Source organism: Hyperolius riggenbachi, chromosome 1 (genome assembly GCF_040937935.1).
Source record: "Hyperolius riggenbachi isolate aHypRig1 chromosome 1, aHypRig1.pri, whole genome shotgun sequence".
NCBI classification, from domain to species: Eukaryota; Metazoa; Chordata; class Amphibia; order Anura; family Hyperoliidae; genus Hyperolius; species Hyperolius riggenbachi.
This window is the reverse complement of record NC_090646.1, coordinates 16,059,073-16,079,994: the sequence shown is the minus strand read 5'-3', so window position 1 is coordinate 16,079,994 and position 20,922 is coordinate 16,059,073. Positions and strand designations below refer to the sequence as shown.

The window sequence follows — 20,922 nt, the reverse complement described above, 5'->3', positions numbered from 1 at the left end:
AGAAGATATGGTGGCTGCCATATTTATTTCATTTTTACCAGTTGCCCGGCTGTCCTACTGAACTTTCAGGCATCAGTGGTGGCTGAATCACACACCTGAAGCAAGCATGCAGCTAATCCAGTCTTAGTTCATGCAGGACCAGGGCCGGTCCTAGACTTATTACTGCCTGAGGCAAACTTGTGAGGATGCTCCTTCCTCCTCCCCCCCCCTCCACCCCCCCGTTCCTGATATGGAATGATTGCACAGCACCTGACAATTTACTCTACTCTACTCTCCAGCCTCCTCACTCACTGTCAGGCTCTTCACACAGCACAACAAGCTGCTTGTCCCAATGATGCTCTCCTGCCTCCCCCTCCTCACTCACTGTCAGACTCCTCACACAGCACAACAAGCTGCTTTTCCCCAATGCTGCTCTGCTGCCTCCCTCCTCCTCACTCACTGTCAGACTCCTCACACAGCACAACAAGCTGCTTTTCCCCAATGCTGCTCTCCTACCTCCCTCTCCTCACTCACTGTCACACTCCACACACAGCACAACAAGCTGCTTTTCCCCAATGACGCTCTCCTGCCTCCCCCCTCCTCACTCACTGTCAGACTCCTCACACAGCACAACAAGCTGCTTTTCCCCAAAGCTGCTCTCCTGCCTCCCCGTCCTCACTCACTTCCAGACACCTCACACAGCACAACAAGCTGCTTTTCCCCAATGCTGCTCTCCTGCCTCCCCCTCCTCACTCACTGTCAGACTCCTCACACAGCACAACAAGCTGCTTTTCCCCAATGCTGCTCTCTTGCCTCCCTCCTCCTCACTCACTGTCAGACTCCTCACACAGCACATCAAGCTGCTTTTCCCTAATGCTGCTCTCCTGCCTCCCCCTCCTCACTCACTGTCAGACTCCTCACACAGCACAACAAGCTGCTTTTCCCCAAAGCTGTTTTCCTGCCTCCCCGTCCTCACTCACTTCCAGACTCCTCACACAGCACAACAAGCTGCTTTTCCCCAATGCTGCTCTCCTGCCTCCCCCTCCTCACTCACTGCCAGACTCCTCACACAGCACAACAAGCTGCTTTTCCCCAATGCTGCTCTCTTGCCTCCCTCCTCCTCACTCACTGTCAGACTCCTCACACAGCACAACAAGCTGCTTTTCCCCAATGACGCTCTCCTGCCTCCCCCCTCCTCACTCACTGTCAGACTCCTCACACAGCACAACAAGCTGCTTTTCCCCAATGCTGCTCTCCTGCCTCCCCCTCCTCACTCACTGTCAGACTCCTCACACAGCACAACAAGCTGCTTTTCCCCAATGCTGCTCTCCTGCCTCCCCGTCCTCACTCACTTCCAGACTCCTCACAAAGCACAACAAGCTGCTTTTCCCAATGCTGCTCTCCTGCCTTCCCCTCCTCACTGTCAGACTCCTCACACAGCACAACAAGCTGCTTTTCCCCAATGCTGCTCTCCTGCCTCCCCCTCCTCACTCACTGTCAGACTCCTCACACAGCACAGCATGCTGCTTTTCCCCAATACTGATCTCCTGCATCCCCCTCCTCACTCACTGTCAGACTCCTCACACAGCACAACATGCTGCTTTTCCCCAAAGCTGCTCTCCTGCCTCCCCGTCCTCACTCACTTCCAGACTCCTCACACATCACAACAAGCTGCTTTTCCCCAATGCTGCTCTCCTGCCTCCCCCTCCTCACTGTCAGACTCCTCACACAGCACAACAAGCTGCTTTTCCCCAATGCTGCTCTCCTGCCTCCTCCCTCACTGTCAGACTCCTCACACAGCACAACAAGCTGCTTTTCCCCAATGCTGCTCTCCTGCCTCCCCCTCCTCACTCACTTTCAGACTCCTCACACAGCACAACATGCTGCTTTTCCCCAATGCTGATCTCCTGCCTCCCCCTCCTCACTCACTATCAGACTCCTCACACAGCACAACAAGCTGCTTTTCCCCAATGCTGCTCTCCTGCCTCCCCCTCCTCACTCACTGTCAGACTCCTCACACAGCACAACATGCTGCTTTTCCCCAATGCTGCTCTCCTGCCTCCCCCTCCTCACTCACTGTCAGACTCCTCACACAGCACAACATGCTGCTTTTCCCCAAAGCTGCTCTCCTGCCTCCCCGTCCTCACTCACTTCCAGACTCCTCACACATCACAACAAGCTGCTTTCCCCAATGCTGCTCTCCTGCCTCCCCCTCCTCACTGTCAGACTCCTCACACAGCACAACAAGCTGCTTTTCCCCAATGCTGCTCTCCTGCCTCCTCCTCCTCACTCACTTCCAGACTCCTCACACAGCACAACAAGCTGCTTTTCCCCAATGCTGCTCTCCTGCCTCCCCCTCCTCACTCACTGTCAGACTCCTCACACAGCACAACATGCTGCTTTTCCCCAATGCTGATCTCCTGCCTCCCCCTCCTCACTCACTATCAGACTCCTCACACAGCACAACAAGCTGCTTTTCCCCAATGCTGCTCTCCTGCCTCCCCCTCCTCACTCACTGTCAGACTCCTCACACAGCACAACTAGCTGCTTTCCCACAATGATGCTCTCCTGCCTCCCCCCTCCTCACTCACTGTCAGACTCCTCACACAGCACAACAAGCTGCTTTTCCCCAATGCTGCTCTCCTGCCTCCTCACTCACTGTCAGACTCCTCACATAGCACAACAAGCTGCTTTTACCCAATGCTGCTCTCCTGCCTCCCCCCTCCTCACTCACTGTCAGATTCCTTACACAGCACAACAAGCTGCTTTTTCCCAATGATGACCTCTTCACCTCGCTCTCCTCTTGCTTCTCCTCCTACTCTGACTGCATGCTGTTAGTGTAAACACGCAGTACAAACATGCTGCCTCTGTAATCTCTGCGCCTGATGCAAGTGTTTCATCTTGCTTAGTGAGAGAACCATCCCTGTTCAGGACCATCCGATCTCTATGCTTGTTCAGGGTCTATGGCTAATATTAGAGGCAGGACAGCCAGGCAATGTGCATGTTTTAAAAGGAAATAAATGGTATGTCAGCCTCCCTATCCCCTTCACCGCAGAAGTTGTGTGAGACAGGAGAACATCTGAGGAACTGTGGTCATCAGCAGAAGGCAGGACTGGAGAAGTTGTGAAGGTTGAGATTGGTGAGCCTTGTAGTGTCTTACCTGGAACCTTTCCTTTCTGTTTTCTCTTATTCCTCATCTTTACCAGCCAGGATATCACCACGTACAGGAAGCAAGGCAAGGACACCACGCCCCAGTAGAACAGCCACACAGTCACGACGTGCACCATTAGGACTTGCTCCCAAGTAGCTGTGTGAGAAGGCGGAAAACACTGTGGGGTCAGTTCTGCCTTATAATATTTTATTTATTCATTATATTTATAAAGCGCCAGCATATTACGCAGCGCTGGACATTAGATTAGGCTACAGACAATATTTAGGGGTGACATACAGCAATATGACAATACAGGAGCATAACTAGAAATCACTGCCTGCCCCCCCCCGCGAAACTTTGCATTGGGGGGGGGGGGCCAGACTCCTCAAGCATAACACAGCACTTGGGGAAGGGGAGAATGGATGGGGGTAGAGCAGAGCTGTACACAAGACTCTGTTGAACAACAGGGACAGTCTACAAATTTTTGTCTGCAAAACCTTGTATGATTCCTTATCAGTGGCTGAGCAAATGCAATCATTAGAACAATTGTGCAGAGAGCAGAAAGGACTGCTGGGAGCTGGCGCACTTCCGGTATATCGGGTGTTTCACCCAATAAAGTTTCCAGTGATGAAGCGGCTTGTCAACCACGCCTCCCTCGAGAAAGCTGGCCGCTTGCAGGCGAAACATGTCGGGTAATCCCGGCGTGGTCTTATGCTAGATTGCTGCCTGGCCTCCGCCTCCTGTACCGGTGAACGCCGAACTCTGCATGCCGCACCAACAGCACGGTTTGTCAACTCGCAGGGACCACCATCAACAAGAGACACTCTCTCACTGGTGACCTCACGTGTTTGGCAGCAGTCAGTTGCCGTCATCCCCTACACGGTAGCCATGTTTGGCTGGATCTCCTGCTTGGTTGGACTCACAGTGGTCAATACTTGAAATATGCACAATCCCATGATTATTCCTACAATGGATAATGCATCCTACCACAATCTGCTAGCTATTTGTTTGCCAGGTGGTATCCACATGAGGTATTATAATAATAATCTGAACATTTGTATAGCGCTTTTCTCCTGTCGGACTCAAAGCGCTCAAGAGCTGCAGCCACAGGGACGCGCTCAAGAGGCCACCCTGCAGTGTTAGGGAGTCTTGCCTTGAACACCTTACTGAATAGGTACTTGACCTAGCCAGGATTTGAACCCTGGTCTCCCATGTCAAAGGCAGAGCCCTTAACCAGTACTCTATCCAGCCACCACATTATGGTCATACAGATCTACATGAACGATCCATCTGGATGGTAAGATAAAATTGACACTGTGCTTGCATGGAACACTGCTTTCTGGTTTATATTGCTGCTTGTGCTTATGCCTACGAATCTTCATGGCTTTGCTGACTCTGCATCAAATGATATATGGACAGTCAGTTGGAAGTTACCATTTATAGATTGCGGCTTACTAAGGCTGAGTGACTTTACTAACACCTCTATGCTTGCTTGTATAGACAGTGTCTACCATAATTCTTGATTATTGCTGTGTGTCCTCAAGAACTTTGCCTTACAACTAAGTATACCACGAGTGGAGTTTCCTAAGGACACTCAAAAAAAGTGGGGTTATCTCATATATTTAACTGAAATTCTCTGTTGGTCCTATGAGTTATAGGTGCTGCTGTGTTGGTATGATTGTGAAGGCGCCGGTTTGGGTGTTGGGGGCCACCTAGCAGTATTTTAATTTAATATATGTGTTTGTGTGTTTTGGGATTTTGACTAATAAAGCTTTTTTGATATTTTTATAAAATACTTAGTTTATTAGTTGGCTCTACTCCACTCCTATATTTTTTTGTAGAGAGCAGAAAGCTTTTTCTCTCAGTGCCCTTAGTTGTCAGTATCTCAGGACAGTAAAAGGAAACTTCTCCCCCCCACGGGGCCCCCTGCGGCTGCATTCCTTGCAGGGTCTATTGTTACGCCCATGAAGACAATACAGGAATACATGCAAACCAGATCACGCAGCACACGTATGAGTACAAGGTAATGCTTAGTCACTGGATGGGAGCATGGAGATTAGGCAACTTGAGTTCACTCAGGATGGGTGTACGGTGACGGAGGTGCGTGATCAGGTAGGAGACACAAGGAGGAGAACCCTGCCTAAAGGCTTACAATCTAAAGGGAGAGTTGGGGACATGAAGGGTCGGGGACCAGAGTTCAGCTGCGGGTTTAGAGCACCAGTGAGGGGGCGTAGGCCGGAGTGAAAAGGTGCATTTTGAGGGCCTCCTTGAAGATAACTGTTTTGTTTACGTTTTACCATCGCCGTATTCTGTTTTATCACGCAGCATTGTGGGCACCGTGTGCTTCAGTGTGCTACTCCACTAACCTAAAGAGAAATCTGCCCACAACTTTCATGTTAACTTTTGAGTAATAACATATTGGTGGGTGAAAAGTGCTTCCCGTTTTTTATTCCTGCCTGGGTTCAGGACGGTGGGGTTTTCCAGCACTTCCTCTGTCATGAAACGCAGGGTTGCCAAGTAATCCTTAGCCTAGGCTACTCACATATTATCAGTGCCTAAATTGCTAAGTAGCCATACGACTTGCATAAGTCATATGAGTCACGGTGGGGTAGTGTTTAGCATTCTCGTCTTGCAGTTCTGGGTCTCCAGTCCTAATCCCAGCCAGGGCACGCTCTGCATGGAGTTTGTATGTCCCTCCACATGAAGTCCTTGGGAATGACCTCCTAACACTGCAGGGTGGCCTCTTGAGAGCACCCTCAGGGCCCATTCACACTACAAAGTAGCAAAATGAGCAATTAGCATGGTTAAATCACTGTACACTCCCACGATTCCCGACATTTGCGATCAGCGCTTGTTTACGCACTATACCGCGATCACTCGAGAATCGTGGCAAAATGCTGTAGGTAACACGTTTTGCGATTGCTGTTAATCGCGAAAACGCCCGCGATTGGTGGCAATTGCAGCAGTGAGATCTCTGCCATAGGGTTATAATTGCGGTAGCGCTTTAAAAAGCAATAGCGCTTCGGCGATTAGCAGGAATCGACAACCACTAATCGCCATAGTGTGAATGCGCCTTTCGTGGCTGCAGATCTTGAGCGCTTTGTGTCCAACAGGAGAAAAGCGCTGTAACAAATGTTAGGATTATTATTATTATCTGCAACAAAATCACCTCTTGAGAAGTCCGCACCCCCCACTCACCAAGGGCCATTCATAACACTTCAAGCATGCATCTTATGCAAAGGGTCACACTGATGCAGCAGAACCATTATTGTGTTTTTGAGTAAATGTATCTACATTAGATGAGCAATGACTTCTCACCTTTAGTTGTACACAGGAGATGTATTGTTAGAGTAGGTCACATCTGTGATAATATAGCAGCTATTTGTGATATTGTATATAATACAGAAGCCATACTTTTTTTCTTTTTATGTTGGCTATGTACTATCTCTTATGTGTATGCCTGTTAGGAGCCAGTCTGACAGCTGGCTATGGGGTATAACTGTCACCTGGACTCTAGGATGAAGGAAGCTGCTAATTAGCAGCCATTTGTCAGGAAATAGTCTGCTGTCCTTTTCAAGGTGTCTGCATTGCTTTGAACTCTGCCACCGGTTGTCCCAATATACAGACTGTCTGAGTCTGGAAGGTTCAAAGCGGAACAGGAAGCCTTTGGAATTTGCATATCACAGCAAGCAAGGATTTTACACAGGGCGCTGCGAATGGTGATGTCACAATCTGGGGAAATTGGATTAGTTCTGGATCTGAACGTCAAGTGGCCTCAGGGTACAAATCTGCCTATATAAGTCAGCATAGGACATTCAGAGATCGTCTTCTCCCAAGGAAAGCGCTCAGCTAGAGATGATCCTGATCTGATCAGAAAAACAGTGTCCTTCCACGACCAAGTTGGATCATTGCGCTGCTAAAAAGTTCAATTTCCGTTTTGATTCCCGGTTTTATTTTTGCAAACTGTCTTGTTGTGTGTCTTTGTAATTTTTACTTTGTTTTTGTTAGTCTTTTGTATATATTTCTTTCTGCACTGTTCCACTTTTTGGAATATTAAATCTTTATTTAATAAGCCTGACTTCTGATGTACTGGCAGAGCTCGCATTCCTAGAGAGAGACTGCAGTGTAAGTCGTGTTACAAGTTCAGTGCCTGATTGTAATGCTGGGATTGTGTTTTGTTACAGCGTGATTGCATTGTGTGTGTCACGTTTCCGTATTTAGGCCTAAGCGCAAAGCTGACCAAAATACGAAAACGCTGGACTGAGTGCAGGCCACTCGCCAGCAGAGTGGGAGTTGTTGAAGCGTCTAGCAGCAGCTAGTGGTGGCAGAGTGAAGAGTTGTTAATGGGTGACAGCCTGGTGTTAGCTTGAATAAGGCTGCTTCTCCTCTCGATCTGGTCACACCCCAGTTTGGAACCCTCTCTGCAGGCGTGCCGTGGGGCCGGTTCCTGACAACATCCATTTAGCACCTCCCACAATCGAGAATGTATTGCCTGAGGTATGGAGGCTAACAATCCTATCCACTGTTATCACACAGCATGAGATCTGTGATTCACCTGGTAGCAATCTGATGCCTTGAGAGGTTTCGGAACTGACTTCATTGACCACAGTACAGTAGTATATCCCAGCAGATGATGGGTCCCGGCCATCCAGGGACAGAAGGCTGGAGTTGTCCGTTCTGGTGGTGAGGTTCTGTGGGATCTTCTCCTCCTTATTGAGAAGGGTGATTTGCAGCCAATCTTCCCCAGGAACTTGGCAGTACAGGAGGACCCAACACTGGCCGTTGTCCTCTTTCACTTCCTTTGTCCATGTGATAGGTCCAGAAACAGGAGCTGGAGAATGGGAAACAATAAGCATAGTATAAAGTAAGATGTCACCTACGTTGTCATCTTCCTATGACATGCAGAGTGACTCACAGAGGAGGGCTATACACTACCCCTTCCCTCTATGCCCCCAACCTACTTTCCAACTGAGCTAACCAGAAAAGGTGAAGGTGAATCCAGTTAGTGGCACTGGCAGGGCCGGATTTACCATAAGGCACAGTGGGCACAGTAGGCACGTGCCTACAGGCACCTGATGATAGAAAGTTGACTCACTCCCCTCCCTGAGCGCCTACCTCCCTCCTTCCCTATGCAGAGTCCTGATGAGATTGAAAATGAGAGGTTACTCACACAGCTCACACAGCTCTCGGCATTCCAATGACCAGATCTCCCTTCAGTCAGGAGCACTTCTAGTTACTTAATATCGAGGGTACTTCTGGCTAACTAATACTAAGGGGCACCTGTAGCTACCTATGATGGGCAAGGGAAGTAAGGGAGAAGTGACGGCTGGGCCAGCCAGGACACTTGCGATGCAGTTCGGTGGGGTTTGTAGGTTCATGGAGGGCGGAGTCTAGGCTGCCAGGACATCTGTGCCTATAGGCTCCTGCGATGTAAATCCAGGCCTGGGCACTGGTATCTCTTATTGATAACAACAATAAAGTTGGCCTTATAAATAGGATGCCAAACCAAATTTACCAATTTATTGTGAAATGGTAAAATAAAGTTTTTAATGTAAGTTTTTTTTTGTTTTTTGCTAACATGTCATAAAATGTACATTTGTGAACTACCAAAACGTTTAAGAAAAAAAAAAAAAAAAGAGGATATCTAGGCCAGTTCTGATCTGTGACACTCTAAAGTAGGGATGTCAAACTCCAGTGCTCAAGGGCCGAGGTTGTCACACATTTTTGGCACAGCTCACGTGACTGAATCAGGAAAGCTGTTCAACAAGTACAACACATTTCTCTGTCCATCTTAAACACGGGCATGGATACGCCCATGAGGATATGGCATGGATACACCCATGAGGATATGGCATGGATACACCCATGAGAATATAGCATGGATACACCCATGAGGATATGGCATGGATACACCCATGAGTATATAGCATGGAGACACCCATGAGGATATGGCATGGATCTGGCCCCTGAGGATATGGCATGGATACGCCCATGAGGATATGGCATGGATACAGCCACGAGGATATGGCATGGATACACCCATGAGTATATGGCATGGATATGGCATGGATACACCCATTAATAAATGGCATGGATACACCCATGAGTATATGGCATGGATACAGCCATGGGGATATGGCATGGATACAGCCACGAGGATATGGCATGGATCTGGCCCCTGAGGATATGGCATGGATACGCCCATGAGGATATGGCATGGATACACCCATGAGGATATGGCATGGATACACCCATGAGAATATAGCATGGATACACCCATGAGGATATGGCATGGATACACCCATGAGTATATAGCATGGAGACACCCATGAGGATATGGCATGGATCTAGCCCCTGAGGATATGGCATGGATACGCCCATGAGGATATGGCATGGATACAGCCACGAGGATATGGCATGGATACACCCATGAGTATATGGCATGGATATGGCATGGATACACCCATGAGTATATGGCATGGATACACCCATGAGTATATGGCATGGATACAGCCATGAGGATATGGCATGGATACAGCCACGAGGATATGGCATGGATCTGGCCCCTGAGGATATGGCATGGATCTTGCCCCTGAGGATATGGCATGGATACAGCCACGAGGATATGGCATGGATACAGCCACGAGGATATGGCATGGATACAGCCACGAGAATATGGCATGGATACAGCCACGAGGATATGGCATGGATACGCCCACGAGAATATGGCATGGATACGCCCACGAGGATATGGCATGGATACACACCCGAAGATATGGCATGGATACGCCCAGCAGGATATGGCATGGATACGCCCACGAGGATATGGCATGGAAACGCCCACGAGGATATGGCATGGAAACGCCCACGAGGTTATGGCATGGATACGCCCACGAGGATTGTGCTCCAAAAGGAATACTCACCAATCACCTGGAGATGGACCTCGGCAGTGATGCTCATGTTGACCACTTGCCGATAGATGCCACTGTCTTCTTTCCTTACACTATAGAGAATGAAAGTTCCGTTATGTGGTAGGAAGCGGGCGCGGTGGGTGTATGGGCTCCGGATCATGGGGCTGTGACACCCATGACATGATAAGAGAATGGTTCCATCATAAAGTCTGAAGTCAAACATGGTCTCACTGTCCAGCTGCACAGCGGGGAAGGATACAGCTGAACCGCTTGCTGCATACAGCTTCCGAGCCTTCATGCCTTCAACGGTCCCTGCAGAAGTACACAGAGTTAGAGGAATTAGTCATGGAAGGTAGAGGGATTGTTATTATTTCAAACCAGTAAGAAGCAGGAATCAGCCACAGACTCAAGTCAGAACTCTTTACTGAAGAACAATATGCAGAGATAAATAATACAACACCATCAGGAAGCACCGCTTAGATTAGAACATACTTACTAAAGAGGAACACAGAGAGAATACAGGAAATGACAATACCATAGAGACCACTGCAGCGCTTTACAGTGACATCTTGTGGTTGCTTTAGTATACTACGGTTTAAGTAATAATCCTGTTGATACTTTTAACATTATTAACAATCAAAGAGGCAATGTGACCACAGCATTTTTCTAGTCCTGTAATTATGGTAGAGAAAAGCTTTTCCACTCAGTGGCAGCAAATTGTGAGATTGCTGGAGAAACGCTAACATGGTTTACGATGCCCTGCACCCCCACTCAGAGCGCTATGTTCATAGATAACGCCATATTTCCATGATGCAAGGCTTACAATCTATAGATTAGCATATTATTAATCAGCATGAAACAACTGATGTTTCCATCTTAGCCCTGAATAAGAAGGAACAATTCAGAAGTAGCAGGGACACATTGTAAACTTAGTTCTTAAATATCAATTAACACACACCAAAAAGCTAGTTTACTATCAGTACAGGCACAGAGTAACAGCTCACACTGTACATTCTAGGGGTAGCAGAGATCAGCACACACTGCAGCTAGTTTACTATCAGTACAGGCACAGAGTAACAGCTCACACTGTACATTCTGGGGGTAGCAGAGATCAGCACACACTGCAGCTAGATTACTATCAGTACAGACAGCGAATAACGGCACACCACTGGCTGCAAACAAATTTGCTCTATTTGGGGCAAGTATACACTTGTATACTTGCTCCCAATACAACAAATTTGCTTGCAGCCAGTGGTGTGCCGTCTCCTTTGTATGTGTGGACAGTCCCCTAAGCCGTAGGAGCAATCCGGCTGAGACAAGGCACCGGCAAAATCACACGTTTTGTTACCTGTTATACGTGTTCTCCAGGCATCCAGTGTTTGTGGCAGGAACACAGTAACAGCTTATACTGTACATACTGGAGGCAGCAGAAATCAGCACACACTGCAGCTAGTTTACTATCAGTACAGGCACACAGTAACAGCTTATACTGTACACACTGGAGGTAGCAGAGATCAGCACACACTGCAGCTAGTATACTATCAGTACAGGCACACAGTAACAGCTTATACTGTACATAGTGGAGGCAGCAGAGATCAGCACACACTGCAGCTAGTTTACTATCAGTACAGGCACACAGTAACAGCTTATACTGTACATACTGGAGGCAGCAGAGATCAGCACACACTGCAGCTAGTTTACTATTAGTACAGGCACACAGTAACAGCTTATACTGTACATAGTGGAGGCAGCAGAAATCAGCACACACTGCAGCTAGTTTACTATTAGTACAGGCACACAGTAACAGCTTATACTGTACATACTGGAGGCAGCAGAGATCAGCACACATTGCAGCTAGTTTACTATTAGTACAGGCACACAGTAACAGCTTATACTGTACATAGTGGAGGCAGCAGAAATCAGCACACACTGCAGCTAGTTTACTATCAGTACAGGCCATCAGTAACAGCTTATACTGTACATACTGGAGGCAGCAGAGATCAGCACACACTGCAGCTAGTTTACTATTAGTACAGGCACAGAGTAACAGCTTATACTGTACATAGTGGAGGCAGCAGAAATCAGCACACACTGCAGCTAGATTACTATCAGTACAGGCACAGATTAACATCTTATACTGTACATACTGGAGGCAGAAGAGATCAGCACACACTGCAGCTAGTTTACTATCAGTACAGGCACAGAGTAAAAGCTTATACTGTACATACTGGAGGCAGCAGAGATCAGCACACACTGCAGCTAGTTTACTATTAGTACAGGCACAGAGTAACAGCTTATACTGTACATAGTGGAGGCAGCAGAAATCAGCACACACTGCAGCTAGATTACTATCAGTACAGGCACAGATTAACATCTTATACTGTACATACTGGAGGCAGAAGAGATCAGCACACACTGCAGCTAGTTTACTATCAGTACAGGCACAGAGTAAAAGCTTATACTGTACATACTGGAGGTAGCAGAGATCAGCACACACTACAGCTAGTTTACTATCAGTACAGGCACACCGTAATAGCTTATACTGTCCATAGTGGAGGCAGCAGAAATCAGCACACATTGCAGCTATATTACTATCAGTACAGGCACACAGTAATAGCTTATACTGTCCATAGTGGAGGCAGCAGCAATCAGCACACACTGCAGCTAGATTACTATCAGTACAGGCACAGAGTAACATCTTATACTGTACATACTGGAGGCAGCAGAGATCAGCACACACTGCAGCTAGATTACTATCAGTACAGGCACAGAGTAACATCTTATGCTGTACATACTGGAGGCAGCAGAGATCAGCACACACTGCAGCTAGTTTGCTATCAGTACAGGAAGAGAAAATGCTTATACTGTACATACAGGAGGTAGCAGAGATGATAATAATAATAATAATAATCCAAATATTTATATAGCGCTTTTCTCCTGTCGGACTCAAAGCGCTGCAGCCACTGGGGCGCGCTCAAGAGGCCACCCTGCAGTGTTAGTGAGTCTTGCCTTGAACTCCTTACTGAATAGGTACTGACCCTAGCCAGGATTCAAACCCTGGTCTCCCACGTCAAAGGCAGAGCCCTTAACCAGTACACTATCCAGCCACTACACTCAGTGCACGGTGCAGCTAGTTTATTATCAGTACATGCACAGAGTAACAGCTTATACTGTACATATTGTGGATAGCAGAGATCAGCCCACACTGCAGCTAGTTTACTATCAGTACAGGCACAGAGTAACAGCTTATACTGTACATACTAGGGGCAGCAGAGATCAGCACACACTGCAGCTAGTTTACTATCAGTACAGGCACAGAGTAACAGCTTATACTGTACATACTGGGAGTAGCAGAGATCAGCACACACTGAAGCTAGATTACTCTCAGCACAGGCACAGAGTAACAGCTTATACTGTACATACTGGAGGTAGCAGAGATCAACACACACTGCAGCTAGTTTACTATCAGTACAGGCACAGAGTAAAGGCTTATACTGTACATATTGGAGGCAGCAGAAATCAGCACACACTGCAGCTAGTTTACTATCAGTACAGGCACAGAGTAATAGCTTATACCGTACATACTGGAGGTAGCAGAGATCAGCACACACTGCATGTAGTTTACTATCAGTACAGACACAGGGTGACAGCTTATACCGTACATACTGGAGGTAGCAGAGATCAGCACACATTGCATGTAGTTTACTATCAGTACAGGCACAGAGTAACAACCTATACTGCACATACTGGAGGTAGCAGAGATCAGCACACACTGCAGCTAGTTTACTATCAGTACAGGCACAGAGTAACAACCTATACTGCACATACTGGAGGTAGCAGAGATCAGCACACACTGCAGCTAGTTTACTATCAGTACAGGCACAGCGTAACAACCTATACTGCACATACTGGAGGTAGCAGAGATCAGCACACACTGCAGCTAGTTTACTATCAGTACAGGCACAGAGTAATAGCTTATACCGTACATACTGGAGGTGGACAATGCTTCAAAGCAAAGTTAAAATCAGTAATGAAGAAATATCACATTACCAAACAAATTCCCATTTCGGTGTACAGTCACTACATTTTTGTGTATTTTTTTATTTTTTTAATTACTGACACTATGTAACCACTTCTGACCTGCTGGAACACAGGACTACAGTTGCCATGTCAAAAGAGAATGAATTGTTTTAGATCCCCTCCCCCGTCAGTTCTGCTGGCAGGTGTGAGAAGGCCACGTCATCCACCTACATACACTGGGCGGTGCCACTTCCTTTCATCTCATCATATAACCACTGAGCGTGGAAAGTCCCCTGACAGAGAGTAGATTCTGAGAACTGACAGAGGCATATAACAGTTGGAAAGTCCCCTGGCTGAGAATGAATTGCGAGAACTGACAGAGGCATAAAGCCTGTGCATGAAGCTGAACTGGGTGAACTGTCCCCACCAACAGAGAGGAGAGGTTCTACGAGGCTGAGGTATGTCGGGAAGGACACAGAGAATGGCTCACAGAGCAAGCAAATGGGCCAAGAATTCTGCTTCAGTGACCAACTCCACAGATTGCCGGCAGGCCCTACACCTGTAACTCCGCGAGTCCTCTTCTCTGGGACGCTACGACATTTTGGACTTACATAAGTTCTACTTATTAAGACCTGGGTTGGCCATTTACCATTTTAGCCTTTGGCCTACATGTCTAAGCCTTGTACTGTAAGGAGATAGGTGGTGAGGCCTAGGGGTTACCTCAAGCCTGAATCCCACCTGCTATGACTAGTCTCATGGCTAAGCACACTTGCCTAGAAAATGGGATGGTGGACGGTGAGGACCATATACTTCTGAGGGCCGCTGGGCTCTAAGCAATGGGGCAGGGTGACAGGTGTCTGCTGGGATTCAGAGGCCCCTGCTGCTCTACTGAAACCACTACATTGTTTCACTGGATGGTTGTGGTGGACATAGACTTCTGAGTGCCACTGGGCTCTAAGCAATAGTGGTCTTCCTCATGGTGGTCTGCAGCCACTAAGCTAGGATGCCAGATGGAGGCAGACAGACTGGAGGAGTGCTGGCTCCCTTCCCAAGAGGTACCAGGTTCTTTGTTCCTTTGCTGATTCTGAACATGAAGAGGAACTTGAACCATAAAGAGAGACTCTTCCTGCTGCATCTGTCCATGGCATCCAAGAGACTGTTTTAAGTCACCTTGAATGGGCATTTGCCCTGTCTGGGATTTACTTTCAAATTTTGTCAGAAATTTTACTTAACAAGATTCCAAGCCTTGATTTCTTCCTAAACCACCAAAGGTTCCATACCTGATTTTTTATCCACAACTGCAAAGATTCCATGCCTGGACTTTTTAAACACTTGCTAGGGATCCATGCCTAGACTTTTTCATGAAGACCTAAAGATACAAGCCTGGACTCTCTCTTGAACTGCTTAGCTTCCAGACCTGGACTCTCTCTTGAACTGCTCAGGTTCCACGCATGGGCCCATATGCAATTCGTTTTTTCTATGGTGTTTGCTCCTAGGTGATAATTTTTCATCTTCTATTTAGAATAACTTTTCATCACTTTCCAATTCAAAAAAAGTACCAAAAAGTAGGAGGGAGAGTACTTTCAAAACTATTTAAAGTATTTTTTTTTTATTTGCTTGCTGGTAATTTAAAAAAGGCATTTTATTGACATCTTTGAAAATATCACCCAGAAGAAAACACCGGAGAAAAAGTGAATTGCATATGGGCCCTGGACTCGCTCTTAAAGGGAACCAGAGAGGATCAAAAAAAAGGTTTTATACATACCTGGGGCTTCCTCCAGCCCCATACGCACGGATCGCTCCCACGCCGCCGTCCTCTGCTGCCTGGAACCGCCGGTACCGGGTCCCGTCATTGCCGCGCGTCGGCCGGTGGACACGGCCGATTCTCCGCATCACACGGCGCTCCCTCTATATAAGTACGCATGAGGCTGCCTACTGCGCAGCCGCATGCGTACGGGTATGGAGGGAGCCCCTATGATGCGGACAATTGGCCGCGTCCGCTGGAAGTGACGGGCCCGGTACCGGCGGTTTCAGGAAGCAGAGGATGGCGGCGTGGGAGCGATCCGTGCGTATGGGGCTGGAGGAAGCCCCAGGTATGTATAGAAGCTTTTTCTATTTTTACGATTCATTCCTCTCTGGTTCCCTTTAAAGGGGTTCTTTCGCGAAAAAAGTAGGCAGTTAAAAAATGTGACAGATGACAGGTTTTGGGCCAGTCCATCTTTTTAAGGGGGATTCTCAGGGCTTTCTTTGTTTTCAACAGCATTTCCTGAACAACAGTTTAACTGCCAAAATAGCAAGATACCAGCCAGCCTCCCTAATCACGTGCACACTATTATGTCAGTTAAATTTTGCAACTGTTGTTCAGGAAATGCTGTTGAAATCACAGAAAGCCCTGAGAATACCCCTTAAAAAGATGGACTGGCCCAAAACCTGTCATCTGTCACATTTTTTAACTGCCTACTTTTTTCGCGAAAGAACTCCTTTAAGCTGTTTAGGTTCCATACTTGTACTCTCTTTTTTTCTTTTTTTAACTGCTCAGGTTCCATGTCTGGACTGTCTCTTGCATTGCTCAGGTCCAACACCTGGGCTCTCTTTTGAGCTGTTTAGGTTCCATACCTGGACCCTCCTTTTGAACTTCTCAAGTTCCATGCCAGGACTTTCTCTTGAACATCTAAAGTCTCCTGCCTGGATTTTCTCATGCCTTATCTTCTTCCTGATCTTCCATCACTTGGGATTCATTCACTGGACCTTCTCCTGATCTACCAAAACTCAACACTTCTGAAGTTTTAGGATCCAAGCATGGAATTTATTCTGGAAACAACATTCTCCTTCTTACTAGCACCTTTAATGGGAGCATTACACTTCCCACCTCACCTCTTTTTGTGGGCTAGGCCAACTTTTTGATGGCGGAAAACAGAATTCCTACTGTGTTTGCAATGGAGACGCGGGTGTTCCGACACTCATTCTACAAAGCCGGGGCTCTGGATTCTTACACCATTTCTCTGGGTTGTTTATACATACAGCATTTAAGCTAAAATGTTGTGTATTGTTCTGTAGTGGGTTTTCTCTTAGGTCCTTCTGCCGAGGAGTGACAATGGGAGACCTCTGAAGGTAGGTGACAAAATGACACACTAGAAATTCTCACATACATCAGCAGTGGGCACCTGACAATGCACTACAAGACATTAATAACTATGTCCGTGGTCACATTACCTGGCACCAAGGCCACAACAACTGGGACAATAGGGCTTCACCACCAGGGACATTACCAACCACACCTCTAGGTCCAACACTACCAAATTATGGAGCAATGGGCAGTCCCAGGAAAACGACGGCTACAACCAGGCCTGGATTTACATCACAGGAGCCTATAGGCCCGGATGTCCTGGCACCCCAGACTCCGCCCACCAGGAACCCACAAACCCTGCTGAACCGCACTACAAGTGTGATGGCTCTCCCAGCTGTCACCTCTACCTTCGTTCCCCTGCCTGTCATAGGTCGCTACAGGTGCCCCTTAGCATTAGGTAGCCAGAAGTACCCTCAGTATTAGGTAGTTAGAGGTGTCCCTGACTGAAAGGAGATCTGATCAGTGGAATGCCAAGAGCCAGGTAAGTAAACTCTCATTTACACTTCGCTCGGGGCTCAGCAAAGGGAAGGAGGGAGGTGCTAGGGGAAGGGAAGGAGCTGCCCCTCCATCATCAGGCGCCCTTAGGCATGTGCCTACAGTGCCTTGTGATAAATCCGTCCCTGGCTACAACCCACAAGGAACATGAACAAAGATAATGGCCCCTTTGATGCCACATGGGCATTACCAGGGAGGGACAAGGACCACTATGACACCACATGGACGTTACCATCAAGATATAACCCTTTCCATGACCGCACATGAAACTTACATCCAGACCACCTAGTTCTGTGGCAGTCACACATTTACTACACAGAACAGACTGGGGGGAGGGGGTAAGATTAACTCTTAGTGTGTGTAATGTAGCAGGAAACCCACACAGACACATGGGGAACAATTGTCAGGAGCTGACACCAGAACCCCAGCGCTGCAAGCACTGACCTGCCATGCTGCCTTGTTGTAATTGTGAAAGCCTGACTCAGCTGATTCCCCCTGACCCCTCACTGACTGTAATGTTTTCCCACCCCACGTGGCTCCACCCCCTGCATGGGAAACAGAAAGTGGTTGCATCACTGAGAACGTTTCACAGCCCTGCACACAATAATAACTGAGAGTGACTCAACACCCGACTCACCCCACTGGCCACAGGGGAAGAGTATTATGGTTCCTCCCTGTGTTATTACGCCAGACAGTTATGCAGCGACAGTTATCGGCTGACTCAGGCATGTCATATTTCCAGAACTCATCGGGTTATACCATACCACCCACGTCACGCATACCATAAAGATTTCATAAGAAAAATATGTTGTTTTATCATTCAAACCATACTGGTCCTTTCTATCCTGCTTCATTTTTATTCATGTTAACATTTTAAAATTAGTAATTTATCAATTTAAAGGATGGGAATAACGTTTAGAGTCAATCAAACACATTTTTTTTAGTAGAGAAATATATATATATTTACATAGAAAGAGGGACAAAGTCCTGAAAGAGGGACAGAGAGACAGTTGGGAGCTATGCAGATCTACTATAAATACTGTCAGTGATAATAATAGCATGCTGGGCCTTGTAGTGCCCCTGCATGTACCCCAGGCTCCCAGCCCCCACCTCTGGCCCCCAGCTGCTGTCAGGAGTAGAGATCCTCAGTAATAATAGCATGCTGGGCCTTGTAGTGCACCTGTATGTACCCCAGGCACCCCCCCCCCCCCCAGTTGCAGACAGGAGTAGAGAGATCCTCAGTAATAATGGGGGTCTCACCTGTAGGGGCTGCTGTAAGCAGGAGTAGAAGCAGGATGAGGGGTCCCATGCTGGTCAGAGTTGGGGAGATCTGAGGACAGGTGAGGTCACCCCCTGGCCAGGCAGCTGAGTAATGAATATCATGTATATGGAAGGGTGGGGGAGGGAGGGGTGGTCATGTGACGTTGATGGGAATACCCACATTGTGCAATACACAGGCAGTGCCCAGTACAGCCAGCTAGTGACATGACTGACATATATAATTATATATACTGTATATTATCCCATACACGCCACGTCATCACACACGCCAGACCCTCACTGCACATTATACTGTGTGGGAGAATGTTATTATAATTGTATTATTGTTATTATTAAATTACTGTGTAGGTACACTAGCTAGGAGTTCTCAGGGAGCCCCTCCCTGCCGGATGCAGCACGATAGTGATGGGTCGTTCGCGAACCAGCCGGCTCTTTGCTGCAAACGACAAGAGCCGGCTCTCAGTTTTGAAAGAGCCGATGCCTCAGCCGCCCCACACAGCTCTGGTTTGTTGTGTAATAAAGGGCGCTGAGGCATGCTGGGAGATGTAGTCCTCCTCGTGCAGCTTGTACGAGTGTAGGGGCGGAACAGAGCAGTAGCAGGAGGGATTGCCCGAGCAAGAGAAGCAGTCTGGAGTTGTCATCGAGACGGGGGCGGGGCTTTTACTCCGATTTTGAGTGGCGTCTAGTGATATTTAATAAAGAGCCGATTGAGAGCCGTAAGAGCCGGCTCTTTAATGGGAGCCGGTTCAGAAGAGCCGATTCTCCAAGAAGAGCTGGAATTCCCATCACTACAGCACGAGGCAGAGGGGATCTCCAGTCCTGCTGGAATTCCCCTTCCTCGTGCTCATCCAGCGACATTCCAATCCGGTGACGTCACAGACACACCTCCAGTTTGCCTCTGTCAAATGACAGGGAACCCTTCCCCCTCACGTGACAGTATGGGGCATGCTATGTAAGGACCCGACATCCTGTCTGATGCAAGCAGCCTGCAAGACTCTGCACAACTACAAGGCTCAGCATGGCATGTCTGGTGCTGCTGGGTCCTGTAGTCCCCCAGCAGAGGTGATCTATTATTAGTCTGTATAGTGGTGACATGCTGATACATTGTTGCAGAATCAGTCCGGATACATTGTTCTATTTACTAAACAAGTCATTTCCTCTGCAGAGCTCAGCAGCAGCAGCATCAGCATTCCTCTACAGAGGGGAGACACAGCCTAGCCCTAGGATCTCCCTGCAGGGCACAGAGATCACACAGCCTCTCTATAGGGCACATAGGGGTAGACAGACACACACACATCCCCCTCCCACCACCACTCACTCTCCCATAGAGATCACACTGCCCCTCTATACAGTACAGGGGGCACATAGAGATCACACTGCCTCTCCATAGTGCACATAGGGGTAGCCTGAGACACACACCCCCCTCCCCACCACTCACTCTCCCATAGAGATCACACGCTGCAGGGGGCACATACAGAGCATCTCTCACCTGTTGCTGTACAGCTGATGCCCACCAGCAGTAGGAGGAGGATAGAGTTGGGGGTCTCCATAGTGCAGGATGGGGGTCGCAGCACAGAGCTTGGCACAGGAGCTGCTGATACAATGCTACCCTATGGATAACTGCCCAGAATCAGGTGATTGGGGAGGTGATTGTGGGGTGAGATGTGGGATGGTCACTTTACTGTCTCCTGATTGCTTCATCATTTCCTGGCAATGTCTATGCATCTGCATATCGCTATAGTAACTCCTCATATGTATATATCTATATATCTATATATCTATATATATATATATATATATATATATATATATATATAAAATCAGGGGGGGGGAGGTGTGTGTGTGCACGTGTTTGTGCGTGTGTGTGTGTATGTGCCGCGATCACGCGAAAACGGCTTGACCGATTCGAACGAAACTTGGTATGCAGGTCCCTTACTGCCTGGGATGATATGTTCTGG

The 20,922-nt window shown here is 47.8% G+C and overlaps 1 protein-coding gene across 1 annotated transcript in view; it reads right to left on the bottom strand.

Annotated features, from left to right (window-relative positions):
- LOC137545008 (uncharacterized) overlaps window positions 1-20,571 on the bottom strand; it is a 43,871-nt gene extending 23,300 nt beyond the window's left edge. Inside the window, exons 1-4 of the mRNA XM_068266123.1 lie at window positions 20,454-20,571; window positions 10,054-10,353; window positions 7,686-7,961; window positions 3,140-3,286 (exon numbers count right to left, since the gene is read on the bottom strand). Coding sequence (XP_068122224.1) covers window positions 3,140-3,286; window positions 7,686-7,961; window positions 10,054-10,353; window positions 20,454-20,514 — 784 coding nt within the window. The 5' untranslated portion in view covers window positions 20,515-20,571. The remainder of the gene's footprint in view (window positions 1-3,139; window positions 3,287-7,685; window positions 7,962-10,053; window positions 10,354-20,453) is intronic.
- Between the last annotated feature and the right edge of the window lie 351 nt (window positions 20,572-20,922).